Here is a 16,438-nt window from a genome sequence, read left to right as displayed (position 1 = left end):
GAGCAGGTATGTTTAATTTATACTTATTTAACTACCACAGATATCTATGTTTTTGTATTAACTTTATAATGCAGATGTTGCTATAAAAAAGTCTGCCATTTGTGCCTATTATACATATTAACCCTGTTTTGTAGTGCTTTGAGAAACACTTTGGCTTAGAAAGTTTGCCTTAATAATTATATTTTCAAGAAAGTGAGCTAAAGCTAAGATCCTGTGTGTTCAGTATCTTCAATATTGGCCTCTTGGATGAAAAGGGTCAGCCTCTACATACAATAGTAAAGTATATGGTAGAGATTACAACAGAAACCCATTCTACTGAGATAACACTCTGAACATGAACCCACTCATAGTAGAGCATTCAGACTATCCATACCTACTGCAAGGCAGGTGGAAATCTTGGCCAAGGTCTTGTGTAAATTTTTCAGAGGTTGATAAGGAGGAAAACATATAGTTTTAAAAATACAAATTCTGGGTGAATATGTAATAACTGAGATCCTTCTGGAAGTGGAATTAGGATACTGTTATCCCGGCACAACCATCACAAACTGGAATTATCTAGGGCAAATCAGATTGTATGGACACATGAGGAGCCCAGCAGGAAGCCATTCTAAAGATGGCTACAATGAAGGGTCACATGCTTTCAGGACACAGTTTTGACCTATCAGAAATATATGCCAAGTAGTTATCTGGATAGTTTGTCTTTCTAGATAATAGTCTAGATTATTTTTCTATTCAGACAGACAATTTCTTATCCCAGCTGGTCAACAGTGTTTATCAGTTTTGTATGACAGAGTCCAAAGATCGTTTCTTAGTGGCATATTCTTTCACCAGAAGGTCCATGGTAACACTGAATGAAAGCACATTTTCTGCATTCCTTGCTGAATCAATGCTTGTTTCTGATTTAAGTTACCCGGGTGAGGAGGGAAACAAGTGAAGTGGGCCATGAAAGAGCATCAGCCCTCAGGGTTTACTATCTCATTCTATTTGGTGTTGCCCATTCTAATGACAGAGCTATTTGGGACTTCTCCCTAATTGCTTTTAGAGTAGCTGGTACTCCTAGCGTGTGTGTGTGTGTGTGTGTGTGTGTGAGAGAGAGAGAGAGAGAGAGAGAGAGAGAAAGAGAGAGAGAGGGAGGGAGGGAGGGAATTTCAGTAAGTAAAGTTCTTGTTGAAAACTTGCCTTTTCAATACCAGGTTTTTATTTGTAAAAAAGGGACTAGTAATACTTAATACTGTTGCTGTGAGGATAAAATGCCACATTGTATTTGAAAGTTAATCATTGTTCCATTGATGGTACAGAAGCAAGATATTGCCCCTGTGGCTAGAGAGACCTAATTATTTGTTTTAATGTATTTCAACAATTATGATCTTTGTGGATTTCATCCAAATGGAACAACCGTGGCCTAACAATCACCAAATAAGTGCTGGTACTTCAATCTTAGAAACTCTTAAATGACTCTGTGTCCTTTATCCCCAGGATATTTTCCCTAATTTATCCTTAAAGTTATGCATCCTCTCTAAAACTTCCCCCATGTCATCTGAGTGGACTGTAGTACACTCAGCCCTCCAGTGATCCTTTGCATATGGCTTTGTTGTAGCACACAGCATGCTTGTCTATAATGTGGGCTTCACTTTTCATTTAATCAAGAGATGAGGCATTCCTTCAAACCTCTGTTACAAACATGCAGAGCAGTAAGAGGCACTTAATAAGCAGTAGTTAAATCAGGGAATAAATGGGTGAAATGTATAGTGCGTAGTCAACTTGACTGGAGTCCCAAATTCCTAAAGAAGTTATAAGGAAAGGTAGGTTGAATTCATACACTAATATTTCAAAATGTTCTTTAGCCAATGTTCAATTTGGATAACTGAAGATTCAAAGTATTTGCTTATATCAGTATTATAGCTTACTGCATTCATGTCTTTTTATTGTCAAATGTAAGAATAGTCATTTACCCACTATGAATGTTAAAATTCCACATGTGGTTGCAACTTGTAATACTTGAGGGAAAGGTTAGATTGTGAAAATCTTTGAACCAGACTGTCCCAGTTCTTAGACACAACTTCCTTGACACTTCTGGGCAATATAAACACTTGCAGACCAGAGAGGATTAACATAAGCCAGACGTTGGTAAAATTTTTCTACAAAGGATTCAATAGTTAGCTATTTTAGTCTTTGTGAATTGGCTGGTCTCTTTCTATCTTTAATTCTATTATAGTCAGACGAAAGCTGACCAAATAAAACTAATAGATGTGACTGTATTCCAATAAAACTACTTAGAAAAAAATGGCATCTGGATAGGCTCTGATTCAAGAGAAAAGCCAGGGTAGGTAAAGGTTGATGAGATTTTTAAATATCAAAGAATGCTGTGGGTGCCAGTACATAAATTCTATATTGTACAAGGAAATTGATAAGTCTCCATTTTAATGTAAAGCATTTCCATGTGTGGGAAAATATTACATGACACTTTACCATGTAAAACAGTACAATTATAAACTTATATGCATCTAGCCAAAAAAAACCAAAAAATATGTATTCAGTTAAATTTGCATTGTCAGTTTGACTCTTGAGGCTAGAGCATGATGCTTTGCTAGGAACACTTACTGTACACTTGTAATTGTCCACGGAAGGAATTTTTCCCACGGGCGTTTTCAGCTCTGCACTCATAAATGCCTGCGTCATCCAGCTGCACATTCGGTATTTCCAGCACTGCCTGGGACTTCCGCAGGCGCGACTTACTAGGGATGTAACCGTTAACCTTCATCCATGTGATTGTTGGAACAGGGCTACCAGAGGGAGCAAAAATAGTGTTAAAATACTTTCCACTATTAGGAACATACATTGTGTTATCTGGCAATTTAAGCACTTAATAGGCTGAGTACAATAATGTAATCACAAATTAGGAACCATGAGATGGTTGATATACTTCACTTTCCATGTGGATTGTCTGATAAGTACTTAGATTAGAAGAGTCTCCTTTGCTGTCACATTTCAGTAAAGCAATTCAGAGAAACTACTTTATACATTTAAATATTATACTTGGGGTTTTTAAAATGTCCTTATCCTTTTTAAACGACAGGAGTAATGTAGCAAAATTACTACTATATGCTTACTGTAATGAGTAAAACAAAATGGTGCTGAATTACATAAGAACTCACTCTGCCTCCACCCCTGCAAATCTTACTTTGCCTCTTGGATGCACATACTGAAACATAAAAAGAAACCTTTTAAAAAGTGATTCATTCTATTGATTTGAAATGCAGAATGGCAGAGCACAACATTAATTTCCCCCCTCTGGTTCATTCCACAAGCGCCTGCAATTGATGAGTCTCTGCCAGTCTGAAGCCAGGAGCCAGGACCTCCATCCTGGCCTCACATATGAATGGCAGGAACCCAGCTGCCTTCCATCATGTGTATTAACAGGAAGGTGGACAGAAAGCAGAGGTGCTGGGACTGGAATCAGGCACTCCAGTAAGGGATGCAGACATCCCAAAATTCAGCTCACTCAGCTGTGCAATGATACCTGCCCCTGTTGTTTCTTTTAGTATAAATCCTCTGTACTTAGTATTTTATTAAGATCATATCCAATAAGTGTTGGTCTGACATATTCTGATGAAGTGCTACATATCATTCCATTGTACAGCTGTACCAGAATTTAACCAACTGTCCCAATGGTTGAACATTCAATTAGTCCCAGTTTTACTTTTTCTGTATTTATTTTCCTACTAAAACACAATGTTGCTATAAACAACCCTGCACACGTCATGTACTATTGCTTTTCTACAGCAGACAATCACAAAAGTAAGACTGATGGATCAAAAGCCATTCTCATTTTTCATTTTAATAACTACTGCCAGATTGCTTTTCAATAATAGAGTAGCAGTTCTTATACCTATGAGTAATATAATACTGTTTCCTCATTTTCTTGCAGCATTGTATGTAATCAATCTGTTTACCATTTTAACCTATTAATACTATCAAAAGTTATTTCATTGCTTATTACATTAATATTTCCTTGAATTCTAAGAAGGTTGAACATTTTTTATAACTTTATTGTCCATTTGCATATGCATTTCTGTGAGCTGTTTGTTATTTTTCTTTCATATTATTTATTAGCCTGTTTGCATTAATTTCTTGGAGTTCTTTGTGTATTAATTAAAGCCATTAAACTGGTTCTCATAAAGATTCTTCCCAAGTGTATTGTTAGTTTATGATGGCATCTGTGCTAGAATTTTGTAAATATTGAGAGAAATAAGTATGTTTATAGTTTCCTTCATGACTTCTAAGATATTTTTCTGGCTTAGAAAATTATCTCTAAACCCAGGTTTAATATTTTCTACAGTATTTTTAGTAATATTTTTATTACTTTGGGTCTGTAATCCATTTGGATCATCTTTGTTTTTGGTATGAAATAGCACATGAAATGAATTCAACACCGCAAAAATCACTAGAACTTTTCCCCACAAAGTATGAAATATTGCTTTGGTCATATAATTGTTTTTCCCATACTTGTATCTATTTTTAGTCTCTGAATTCTGCCCTGCTGGTTTACTTATTACTATCTATATTTAATAAACATTATACTGTGGAACCCCTCATCTACTTTTTCAGTATAATTTTTTCACTAGTTCCTTCTGTATCTCCTGACCCAGAAACACATTTCTCTGTGTTTCCAATCATATCTGTTCAAATGTTACTAATCCTCGGAGACTCGTCCTAAATGCCTCCTTTTCAGACAAGTCCTTCCTTGTGTAGCCAGCTGAGAGTTTGTCTTTGAAGTAATAAAGTACTTCTGTGTACCCACTTACATCTCTTGTAACATTCTACCCTGGATTATAATAGAGTATAGGGTATTTTCCCATGCTCTTTACTAGTAGGAATTTGTGAACAATGTTATAATAAACACAGTTGTGGATCTTTGGCCACCTTTCTGATAAGTTTCTCAGGAATAAAACAAAATTGAAATTGTATTACAGACCTTCAGTGAATTCTGAAACAACCTTTACATCAGTATAATGTACCATCCTTTTAACCAATACTGGAACTGATCTGTTGTTGTTTTTTGTTTTGTTTTGTTTTTCCTATTTAGGTTGTTTATGTATATTCTCATAGGTGAGATGGTAGCTTCTTAGGGTTGCTTGTGTATATTATTGAATTTGTAGTTGGTATGATGGATGACTGCTTAAAATTTATTGGCTTATTTTAAAGTCAGAGTTACGGACAGAGGGAGAAAGATAGAGATCCTCCATTCGCTAGTTCACTCCCCAGGTGCCCACAATGGCCAGGGCAGGGCCAGTTCAAAGTCAAGACCCAAGGACTCACCCAGGTCTTCCATGTGGGTGGTAGGGGACAAAACACTGGGCCATTAGGAAGCTGGATTGGAAGTAGAGCAGCCAGGACACAAACCGGCTCCCTTGTGGGATGCCAGCATTGCAGGTGGCAGCTTACACACTGTTCCACAAAGCTGCCCTCCCCCATTGTTTATATTCTTTATGAACTAAAATAGAGAAGTTATTGTTTTCCTTGGAATATTGATAGTATCATTTACAAAAAGTTGTATTGCATTGTGTTTGAACTTCTGCTTTTGTCAACTTTGGTAATTCATGTTTCACTGGAAAATGGACATTCTTCCATAATTTCAATTTTTAGAACTGAATTATAGAAAGAGTAATTATTTGAAGTTTTTTAAAATTTATTTATGAGTAAAAGTGGGAGCTATGTGCACTAGAGTAATTAAGTGTGAATTCGAAAACCAGACTCTATGAGTACAAAGATAGCTTTGAAACCATGGTTAATTAAATCTTATTTCTTTTTTTATTTTTTTTTTTTTCTTGACAGGCCGAGTTAGACAGTGAGAGAGAGAGACAGAGAGAAAGGTCTTCCTTCCGTTGATGGCCGCTGCGGCCAGCACGCTGCTGCAATTCGAAGCCAGGAGCCAGGTGCTTCCTCCTGGTCTCCCATGTGGGTGTGGGGCCCAAGCACTTGGGCCATCCTTCACTGCCTTTCAGGGCCACAGCAGAGAACTGGACTGGAAGAGGAGCAACTGGAACAGAATCCGGCGCCCCAACCGGGACTAGAACCCAGATTTCCAGCGCCACAGGTGGAGGATTAGCCTAGTGAGCCGTGGTGCAGGCCAGATCTTATTTCTTGAGTTCCTAAAACTAGGAATGTATTTTATATATTAGAATTACTGTGACTGTTACTGAAAGTGCCTGGGGCAAGTGTTTGGTGCAGGGGTTAAAATACTACTGGGGATACCTGGATCCTGTCCCTGATTGGCTTCTCATGCCAGCTTCTTGCTAATACGTATCCTAGAAAGTAAAAGTTGATGGCTCACATCCCAGCCATCCATGTGGGAGACTTGGGATAGAATTCTTGGATCCAGCCTGGCATTTAGAGTGTGAATCAGCATACAGAAGTTCTCTATTTGTGTCTGCCTTTCAAATTAAATAAATAAAACCTGGCATAAGTAAGAAGTCTGAAAATATTTGCAATTGTGATGATCTCTGTATCTTAATCATATGTTTTATATTTCTGCTACAGAGGTGGCATCATGTACTGTTTACAGGTACAGACCTTTGGATGAACCTTGGGTTCAGGTATATTTTGTATATTGGATCCTATGTGATCAGTGGAAATTTGCCTAAGATCTCTGAACTTGGACTCCCTATCTGTAAGGTGGGGCTTTTGCTTTATTCTTCTATAATGCAAATATCTCTAGGGCAGTACAGTCATTTCTTTTCTTTTGTAGTACTTCCATAGTGCTTCTAGAATGTTGTGTTTATTGTCAGTACTTAATGAAACTTTATGAAATGAAGGAATGACTTTTATAATATTGACTAAGATAAATTATTGAAAATTACATAGAAATCTCCATGGCCACTAGCAAGTTCCCCATAAATGTTAGCTGTACTGATTTTAAAACTAGTAGCTTAGTCAAAGACTTGTCTATTTTACTGGTCTTTTGAGTTTTTACTAATTTCTTGTTCTAACTGATGGGTTTCTGGATCTTTAAAAAAAATTTGCTTCTTCTCAGGATCAGCACAGTGATATTCTAAATAAACCTATTGAATTCAATTATCAATATAATTACAGTTGTTAGCAATGAAAGTGTGTTAGGACTGTTCTTCCTCTGATAGTAGATGTGTTCACCTGATTGTAAAAAGAGTTACATACAGTTTCTGCATTTTGTTTTTTGCTGACTCAATCTTTCAGCTAGAGGATTAAGTCACACTTTTATTTTAAAAAGATGTACTTACTTATTTATTAGGTTTAAAGATTGACTTTGGGTTAGTTGGTGTTAATTGGGTCATTCAAATATTTAACATTTTATCAAATATCCTATGAAATATTTATACACAAAAATAAAACATATTAATAATTATGTTTAACAGGAATGAAGCTCTTGAGCTTGTGGGCTTACCCCTCTACTCTACAGTTAATGCTCGGTCCTTGAGAAATGCTATCTCATTTCTGTTTCATGCTGTGTCACACTGAGATGTGTGCTGATTTTCCCTCATTCCTGTTATTACCAGTATCATCTTGTATTTCAAAAAGTTTTATTTTGATTAATTTTCTCCCTGGAAATAACTGTTAATGAAAGTTAATATTATTTTTAGTTTTAATTATCTTTAGTGAGATGAGATGACCCTGTTTCTAAATTAATGATATTTTTACTTTCTCTTTTTTTCATATACCCAATTAACCTCATGCTCCTTGCCTATTTATTTTTACTTTTTTTGATGGAATGTCACTTTGTTTTGATTTGATGCCACTAAGTGATATAATGGTTAAACTTAATTTTTGACCTAAAAACTCACATGTAGATGTTTGTATCTTTGTGGTAGAATGTGAGACTTTAAAATTGATTGAATTGTTTGTACTCATTCTTCTGGGACTTATCAGATAATGAGATGCATATTTTATATGGAATACTACTATAAATTAAAATTTGGAAAAAAATAATCAAGGAATAATAATAATCAAAATAAATTAAGGAAGACATGACTGTAAAAGTAACCAGATTAAAAAATATAGGCCAGCGCCACAGCTCACTTGGCTAATCCTCCGCCTATGGCACCAGCGCCCTGGGTTCTAGTCCTGGTCGGGGCGCTGGATTCTGTCCCTGTTGCCCCTCTTCCAGTCCAGCTCTCTGCTGTGGCCCGGGAGTGCAGTAGAGGATGGCCCAAGTGCTTGGGCCCTGCACCCCATGGGAGACCAGGAGAAGCACCTGGATCCTAGCTTCAGATCAGCGCGGTGCGCTGGATGCAGTGGCAGCCACTGGGGGGTGAACCAACAGAAAAGGAAGACCTTTCTCTCTGTCTCTCTCTCTCACTGTCCACTCTGCCTGTCAAAAAAAAAAAAAAAAAATAAGCTAAATGTATATAGGGGCTGGCATTGTGGCATAGTGGGCTAAACCTCTGCCTGTGGCACTGCCATCCCATAGGGTGTTGGCTGTTGTCCCAGCTGCTCCTCTTCCAATCTAGGTATCTGCTATGCCCAGGGAAAGAAGATGGGCCACATGCTTAGGTCCCTGCACCTGTGTGGGAGATCTGGAGGAAGTTCCTGGCTTCCAATTTGGCCATTTGGGGAGTGAACCAATAGACAGAAGACCTTTCTCTCTGTTTGTCCCTCTGTCAAGAACTCTACCACTCAAATAAATAAATAAAATCATTAAATATATATATATATGTATAAATATAAATTGCAGTGGCTGGGTTAAACGTTAAATTGGACATAGTTGAAGAGAATGCTTCAAAAAGTGGTGGATAGATTAGAGGTTCTTACACAGAATGAGTCACTAAGAGCTAGGGAAATAGAAAACAGGGAAATATAGACATAAGATACACCTATAGTATTTTTAAATTTCAAAGATTTGGTGATGTTTTGCAATTATCGTTTTGTTGTTGACACATGATTTTACCTTTTTTAAATTAATGAACATATTCTGAGTATTCAACCTTATTATTCTGTGGTTGGTTGCTATAGTACTCTTTTTTGTTTGTTTGTTTTCTGTTTGTGTGTTTTTTGTGTGTTTTTTTTTTTTTTTTTTTTTTTTTTGGACAGGCAGAGAGGACAGTGAGAGAGAGAGACAGAGAGAAAGGTCTTCCTTTGCTGTTGGTTCACCCTCCAATGGCTGCTGCAGCCGGCACACCGCGCTGATCCGATGGCAGGAGCCAGGTGCTTATCCTGGTCTCCTATGGGGTGCAGGGCCCAAGGACTTGGGCCATCCTCCACTGCACTCCCGGGCCACAGCAGAGAGCTGGCCTTGAAGGGGGGCAACCGGGACAGAATCCAGCACCCCGACCGGGACTAGAACCCAGGGTGCCGGCGCCACAAGGTGGAGGATTAGCCTGTTGAGCCATGGCGCCAGCCAACTATAGTACTTTTTAAGGTTAGGTTGGTTAATAGTTGTGTTTATCTTATGTACCCTAATGACTTTCTGTCTTTTTGTCCTTCTGACAATTGATAAACTATTGGAGATGGTTACTTTACTTTCTGTCTTAGTGCTCTTGTAATTGAGGAATTACTGGAGAAGACTTATAAACTCTCCAACCATAATTGTGAAATTATCAGTTTATTCCTAAGTACTATTTTAAAGCTCTTTTAATAGATGCACATACATTTTGAATAGGTCTTTGATCTATGAATATTTTAATGTTTACAGTATGAATATGACTATTATGCTTGCATGTTCTGACCTTTATGCATTATCATATACATTATCTGTACATACTTTATAAAAGATGTGGATTTTTTTTGGCCAGCCCTTCCTTCTGGGATTAAAGATTCACACTTGTTACATAATTTTTAGTTTTTCTCTATCACATCTAATTTAATGTTTTCTATGTAGATACTATATAGTTTTTAAAATTTAGCTTCATCTAATTGAAAGGCAGAGTGACAGAAAGGAGAGGGCGAGCTGTACCATCCACTGGTTTGTATCTTTCCAAGGCTGGGACAGGAAGAAGCCTGGAGCTCATAAATTCCCTGGTCACCCAAGACAACATTTGCTGCCTCCCAGGACACATTAGTGGGAAGCTGGGTTGGAAGTGGAGGAGGGTGGTATTCCACCTAGTAGTCCAATATTGGGATGTGGGTGTCCCAAGCAATGGTTTAACCTGCCATGCCACAATGCCCACATGTAATTTTTTTTTATATTCAGATTGCTGTGTGCTCAAAATCATGATCTTTTCTAATGCTTCTAGTGTCCAGTCTACCAGTCTAGCAAATTGTTCTTTTGAATCCTGATATTGAGGTATAGTGGGTAAGCTACCACTTGAAATGCTGGAGTCCCAGAGGCTCTATTTTTTTATTTTTTTTAACTTTTACTTAATAAATATAAATTTGCAAAGTCCAACTTTTGAATTATAGTGGCTCTATTTTTAATCTGGCTCACTGCTATTGTGCATTGGGAAAGCAGAAAAAACTGGCTCATGTACTTGGACCCCTACCACCTACATGAGAGATCCTCATGGAGTTTTGGGCTCCTGGCTTTGGTTGGTTTTGTTGGCAGTTGTGACCATTTAGAGATTGGACCAGTAGGGATGGAAGATCTTTGCCCTTCCTTCTCTCTGTCACTCTGCATTTCAAATAGATAAATCTTTTATTTTAAATGTAAATCTGTTAGCAATCCAATGTCCAAAGAATGAATATATACATTTTCTGTATTTATATTCTCTCTCTATTAGATGAAATAAATTGGTCACTCTCAACAGCATGGAAAAATCTTAACAACAAAGTTTAAGGGGCTGCTTGAGATGCCAGCATCCCATATTGCTGTGTTCATTTGAGCCCCAGCTGCTCTACTTCTGTTCCAGCTTCTGCTAGGGTGCCTCAGAAAGCAGTGAATGATGGCCAAAGTGTATGGTCCCTGCCACCCATATGGGAGAACCTGTTGAAACTGGTCTCCTGGCTTCTTGCTGGCCTAACCCATAGACATTTTAGCCTTCTGGGGCGTGAACCAGAAGATGGCAGTTCTCTTTTCTCTCTCTGACTCTCCCTCTCTCTCTGTTACTCATATTTCAGATAAATAAAATCAACCTTAAAGAACAATGGTTAAGAAATAAGTCACAAATTACTATATATGGTATACTATCTTAGTAATGTTAAAAATTCAGGTACAAATATTTTCAAATATATGCCCATGTATCATAAATAAACTTTTTAAAATGAATCATCAGGTTGATGAATATATATTTCAGGCTGTTGATTTCCTCTAGGGACAAGACAGGCAGATGGGGTTAGGAAAGATCACACAGAGAGCTTCAGAATTGTTGCTATTGATGCTCTTTGAGTCAGTAGTTGGTGGCTGGGCTTACACATTTTTTTTTGTATTGAAGATTAAAGTTTGTGTAGATAAAGACTGTTTTTAAAAAATTGTAAATGTTTTAACAATTTCAATCATAGTTTTAAATATTTATTTGAGGAGCCAACACTGTGGCATAGCGGGTAAAGCTTCCACCTGCAGTGCTGGCATCCAATGTGGGCACCAGTTTGAGTCCTGGCAACTCCACTTCCAGTCCAGCTCTCTGCTGTGGCCTGGGAAGGCAGTGGAGGATGGCCCAGGTCCTTGGGCCCCTGCATCCACGTGGGAGATCTGGAAGAAGTTCCTGGCTTTAGATGGGTGCAGCACTTGCCAGTGCGGCCAGCTGGGGAGTGAACCAGCAGAGGGAAGACCTCTCTCTCTCTCTGCCTCTCTTTCTCTCACTCTGTAACACTGACTTTCAAATAAATAATAAATCTTAAAAAAATTTATTTGAAAGCAGGAGTGATAGGGATGCCAAGGGAGAAAAGTCTTCCATCCACTGGTTCACTGCCCAAATGACTGTAAAAGTCAAGAATGGGCCAGGCTGAATCCAAGGAACCCATCTGGGTCTTCCAGGTCAGACGAAGGGGACCAAGTACCCAGGGAACTTGGACCAGTAGCAGAGCAACCAGGATTCATATTGGTGTTCTAATCTGCAATGCTAACATTGCATGTGGTGGCTTACCCTGTTGCAACACAACACTGGCCCCTAGACAAGAGTATTTGATGTATTCTTTCCTCACTTGTTATTACCAGTGGTAATCATTATCCTTTTCCAAATAGAAATTGTTCAAATATAAATTTCCAAGTATAAATAAAGCTAATTTGAAGATCCAGATTTCTTTTATGTTTATTTTATCATATCAGTATAAATTTAGTATTTGTATGATGGTATATCATCTTTAGTAAATTACTATCTTAACAGAATAAGTTAATAAGTAAAATTATTTAGGTGTTCAGATTTTCCCACTGTCCAATGGTTTTTCAGTGTCATTTTGGAAGAGAATGACACACTCCACACTGGCTCTTCATTTCTGTATTCTATGAACGTATTTAGTCATAAATAACTTAATGTACTAGGGAAGTCCCACTGTAAAAATATTTTATATGACAATAATTTCTTCTTGATATCATTTTCTTAAATCTGTAAATTTATATCTTCCTCAAAATTACTAATCAGTTACTTCTCATGTGCTTTTTTATTTCTGTTCTATCTGTAATCTTTAGATCATTACCACCTGAGTGTATGTTTTAGAGTCCCAGAAATGAATTATATAGGTAGTCCTTAATTTTATACCAAGAACACAGCCTCAGATAATTGTGACCTGTTAAAATTGCTGCTATCATGACAGCTCACAGTCAATGCGATATTAAATGGGGAAAAAAACTTAGAGCATTTTCAGAAGACTTAGGATCTTGAACCAATGAGGATATCTGTTCTTCACACTCTTATTCAACATACTACTAGAAGTTTTACCAAGAGTCATTAGGCAAGTGCAGAAAAAGAGACATAACAATAGGAAAGAATTAAACTGTCCCTGTTTGCATATGACATGATACTCTATATAGAGAAACCAAAGGACTTCACCAAAAGACTATTAGAACTGATAAATTCAGAAAGAATCCAGGATACAAAATCAACACTGAGAAATTGGTGACATTTACATGTACCAACAGCAAGCTGAGAAAGAAATGATAAAAACAGTGCCATTCACAGTAGCTATAAAAATATAACACATCTTGGAATAAAGTTAACTAAGTAGATGGAAGATATTAACAGGACACAAAAAGGAAAGACATCCCATATTGCTGGAATGGAAGGATTAATATTGATAAAATGGCTATACTAATTTACAGATTTAATATAATCCTCATTAAAATACTATTAACATTATTGACAGAACTAGGAAAAAATTTCTAAAATTCATACTGGAATGTAAAAGGTCCCAAATAACCAAGGCAAACTTTAAGAACAAACGTGGAGGTATCACAATACAAGATTTCTAGTCATACTATAGAGCTATTACAATGAAAACAGCATAATGTTGGCAGGAAAATAGACACAAAAAACAATGGAAGAGAAATGAAACCCCAGAAATGATACCATAGATCTACAATCACCTTTAATGAAGGAGCTAAAACCATACCATGGAGAAAAAGATGAAAATCTGGCTACCCACATGCAAAAGATTCAAACAAGATCCCCTTCCCCATACTCAAACTGAAAACCAATTAATCATTTAAATGTAAGATTTGAAACCATTAGAAGAAAACAGTAAATAGTTGAAGCAATTGGTGAAGGCAGCAAAAACAAAAATAGACAAATGAGATAATATGAAGCTAGGAAGATTCTGTACAGCAAAGGAAAATAGCAAAGTAATTAGGCAACCTTAAGAATGGGACAAAATATATGTAAACCATTTCACAAATGATTGAATTCCTTAGATTTTCTGGATATTAAAGTTCAACAACAAAATAAGAGCCAATCCAATGTAAAAATTGGGCAACGGATCTACATAGATGTTTCTCAGAAAAGGAAATGGAAACAACAAACAAATACACGAAGAAAATCTCAATATTACTAGTAATCAGGGAATGCAAATTGAAACAACAGTGGGGTATCACCTCACATCCGTTAGATTGGCTAATTATATATATATGTATATATTTTATATTTATGCCTATATATATAAGTATATATATACTTATACCTATATATACATATAAAAGATGGTGCTGTATGGCACATCAGGTTACTCTGCCACTTGGGACACTCCCATCTCAGAGTAGTCGGTTCCCCTCCTGCCTATGCTGCACCTGAGGAGGCCAAGTACTTGAGTCCTTGCCACCCACCTGAGAGACCTGAATGGAGTTTCAGGCCTCTTGCTTTGACCTGGCTTATCCTGGGCTGTTGTGTACATTTGGGGTATGAACCAGAGGGTATAAGATTGATCTCCTACCACCCTTGAACCTGGCACTCTGCCTTTAATAAATGTTAATAAAAAAGACAATAAAAATGCTCATAAAGGATATGGAGAATAGCAAACTCTTACACAATACTGGTGGAAATATAAATTAGTACAGTCATAAAGAACAGTATGGAAATTCCTCAAAAAACTAGAAATAGATATCTGACTCAGCTCTCTTCCGTGTATAAAGCCTAAGGAAATCAAATCAGCATATGAAAAAAAGATACCTGCATGCGCATGTTCATTAAAGCAGTTTTCACAATAGTCAAGATATCCACCCGGGTATCTATCAGTGGATGAAAGGATAAAGAAAATACAGTATATATGCCCGATGGAGTCTTTTTCTTCCATTAAAAAAAAAATGAAGGGACTGGAGATAATGTTAAGTGAAATAAACTAGACACATAGAGATTGCATGTTTCTCTTATGTGGAAAATAAATTCTGAAGCCACATACATATTTAATTTTCATAGTGATTCCTAGAAGCTGGGGATGGGAGAGGAGGAGAAGTTTGGCTAATAGGTACTAAAACACAGTATGGTAAATATGACAGATTTTGGTGTTTGGAGCACAGAGGGATATCTGATGTAAAATATCCTGGATATACAACTAGAAGAGAGGAGCTGGTAGGCTCCCAACACAAAGAAAATATGTGGAAATGGAAGACTAGTTGCCTATTTCAGTAGGTTGAAGGTATGTATATGAGCTGCAAAGTTGCACTGCACCCCATTAAATATGCAAGTATTACATGTTAATCTGAAATTGTAAAAACATTAATATTCTGTTGTCTCTCAGAAATGCTTAATATATTGACTTCAGTCGTATTTCCCATTGTCTTTCTGGCTTTTACCTGAGCCATTTAACTGTAATAAAATATTAATTTCTTTGCATCTCCTTGCTTAGTCTCTCACATAAAGGAATCTAGTATAAATCAGAAAGGAAAAAAATGTAATATAGAAGAAAAGACTGGGTGTAGGGTCAAGATAAGATCCAGATGTGAGCTAGCAGTTGGTATGGGAAAGCATATTTGGTAGTGGGAGGGAAAAACAAACAAACAAACAAACTGCCCTTTGATAGAACAGGAAGATAAGGGTTTAGCAAGCAAAAAAAAAAAATCAGTCATAAGGGAGAATATGGTAAAGTGGAAGGGTGAGCAGTGTCATTATGTTCATTAACCCCTCAATAAAATTTTCGTAAGTCCTCACTATATGCCAGACCCGTATTAGAATTGCATATCAATAAAATGAATGACATAGTCCTTCAAGGAATTTATAGTTGGACAAGCAAGCAACCAAAATGATTCAAAAAAAGAGAGGCTGTTAAGAGACCTACGTCATGTCAGATTACAAGATTAGAGAACTCACTACAGAGGAGATCACACCTGAGAGGAAGGAGGAGGCAAATGTATCCAGGCAACAAAAGTGTGTTCTTACCAGAAAAATCCATGTAGTTGAACACACAGAAGCGAACGAGATAGCATGACACACTGCTGGAACTTGACATAGTTTTGTGCACTGAGGCCGTGTGAGGTGAGGGAAAGCACTGGCAAGTCTAGAGTGCATTCTTTGCCTTCCAAACAAAGAATCTCCAAATGATGACAGTGTTAATGCTTTTTCCTTTTTTTTTTTTTCTTTAAGCCTCAAGAACAATCTACAAATTTTTGTCGGAATGTTTAGAAGCTTTGGAATATGAACATGTTAAAAAGCACCGATTGGATGAAAACTCAGGAGGAAGAATTCCCTATACAAATTACGATGAAATGTTATAGTGAACATGGATGGGCTGGCAGTGCTAGCATCTAACAGACATCAGATACCCTGTATTCATTTACATTGTCCATGACAACTTAAGATTCCTTTGTAACCAGAGTTACTTTTGTAGGCACTTAGGATTTAAAAGACATCTGAGTACAGTAAGCTTTTAACCTACTTAATAGATAATGCTATCTAAAATTTCTCCATAATAATAATCTCAAAATGGAATTCTCAAAAAGAGGACAAATTTTGTTCCAAAATGAGTAGAAATGTCATTTTTGCTGATAAGGCAAACCAGTTACTTTTTTGTCTGTTTTACTAATTTTGTTGAAATTATATCTGTTAAGCCATACATTTTTCATGCACAGTAAGTAATACAACTTCAGGAGGATAAAGGAGCTTATTTGTAC

The 16,438-nt window shown here is 37.0% G+C and overlaps 1 protein-coding gene across 1 annotated transcript in view; it reads right to left on the bottom strand.

The window, feature by feature from the left end:
• CNTN5 (contactin 5) overlaps positions 1 to 16,438 on the bottom strand; it is a 1,373,625-nt gene that overhangs the window by 296,560 nt on the left and 1,060,627 nt on the right. The window contains exon 11 of the mRNA XM_051820359.2: positions 2,602 to 2,783. Coding sequence (XP_051676319.1) covers positions 2,602 to 2,783 — 182 coding nt within the window. The remainder of the gene's footprint in view (positions 1 to 2,601; positions 2,784 to 16,438) is intronic.

The sequence above is a fragment of the Oryctolagus cuniculus genome, chromosome 1 (genome assembly GCF_964237555.1).
Source record: "Oryctolagus cuniculus chromosome 1, mOryCun1.1, whole genome shotgun sequence".
Classification (NCBI taxonomy): domain Eukaryota; kingdom Metazoa; phylum Chordata; class Mammalia; order Lagomorpha; family Leporidae; genus Oryctolagus; species Oryctolagus cuniculus.
The sequence above is the reverse complement of the archived record's forward strand: the minus strand, read 5'-3'. Positions and strand labels throughout refer to the sequence as shown.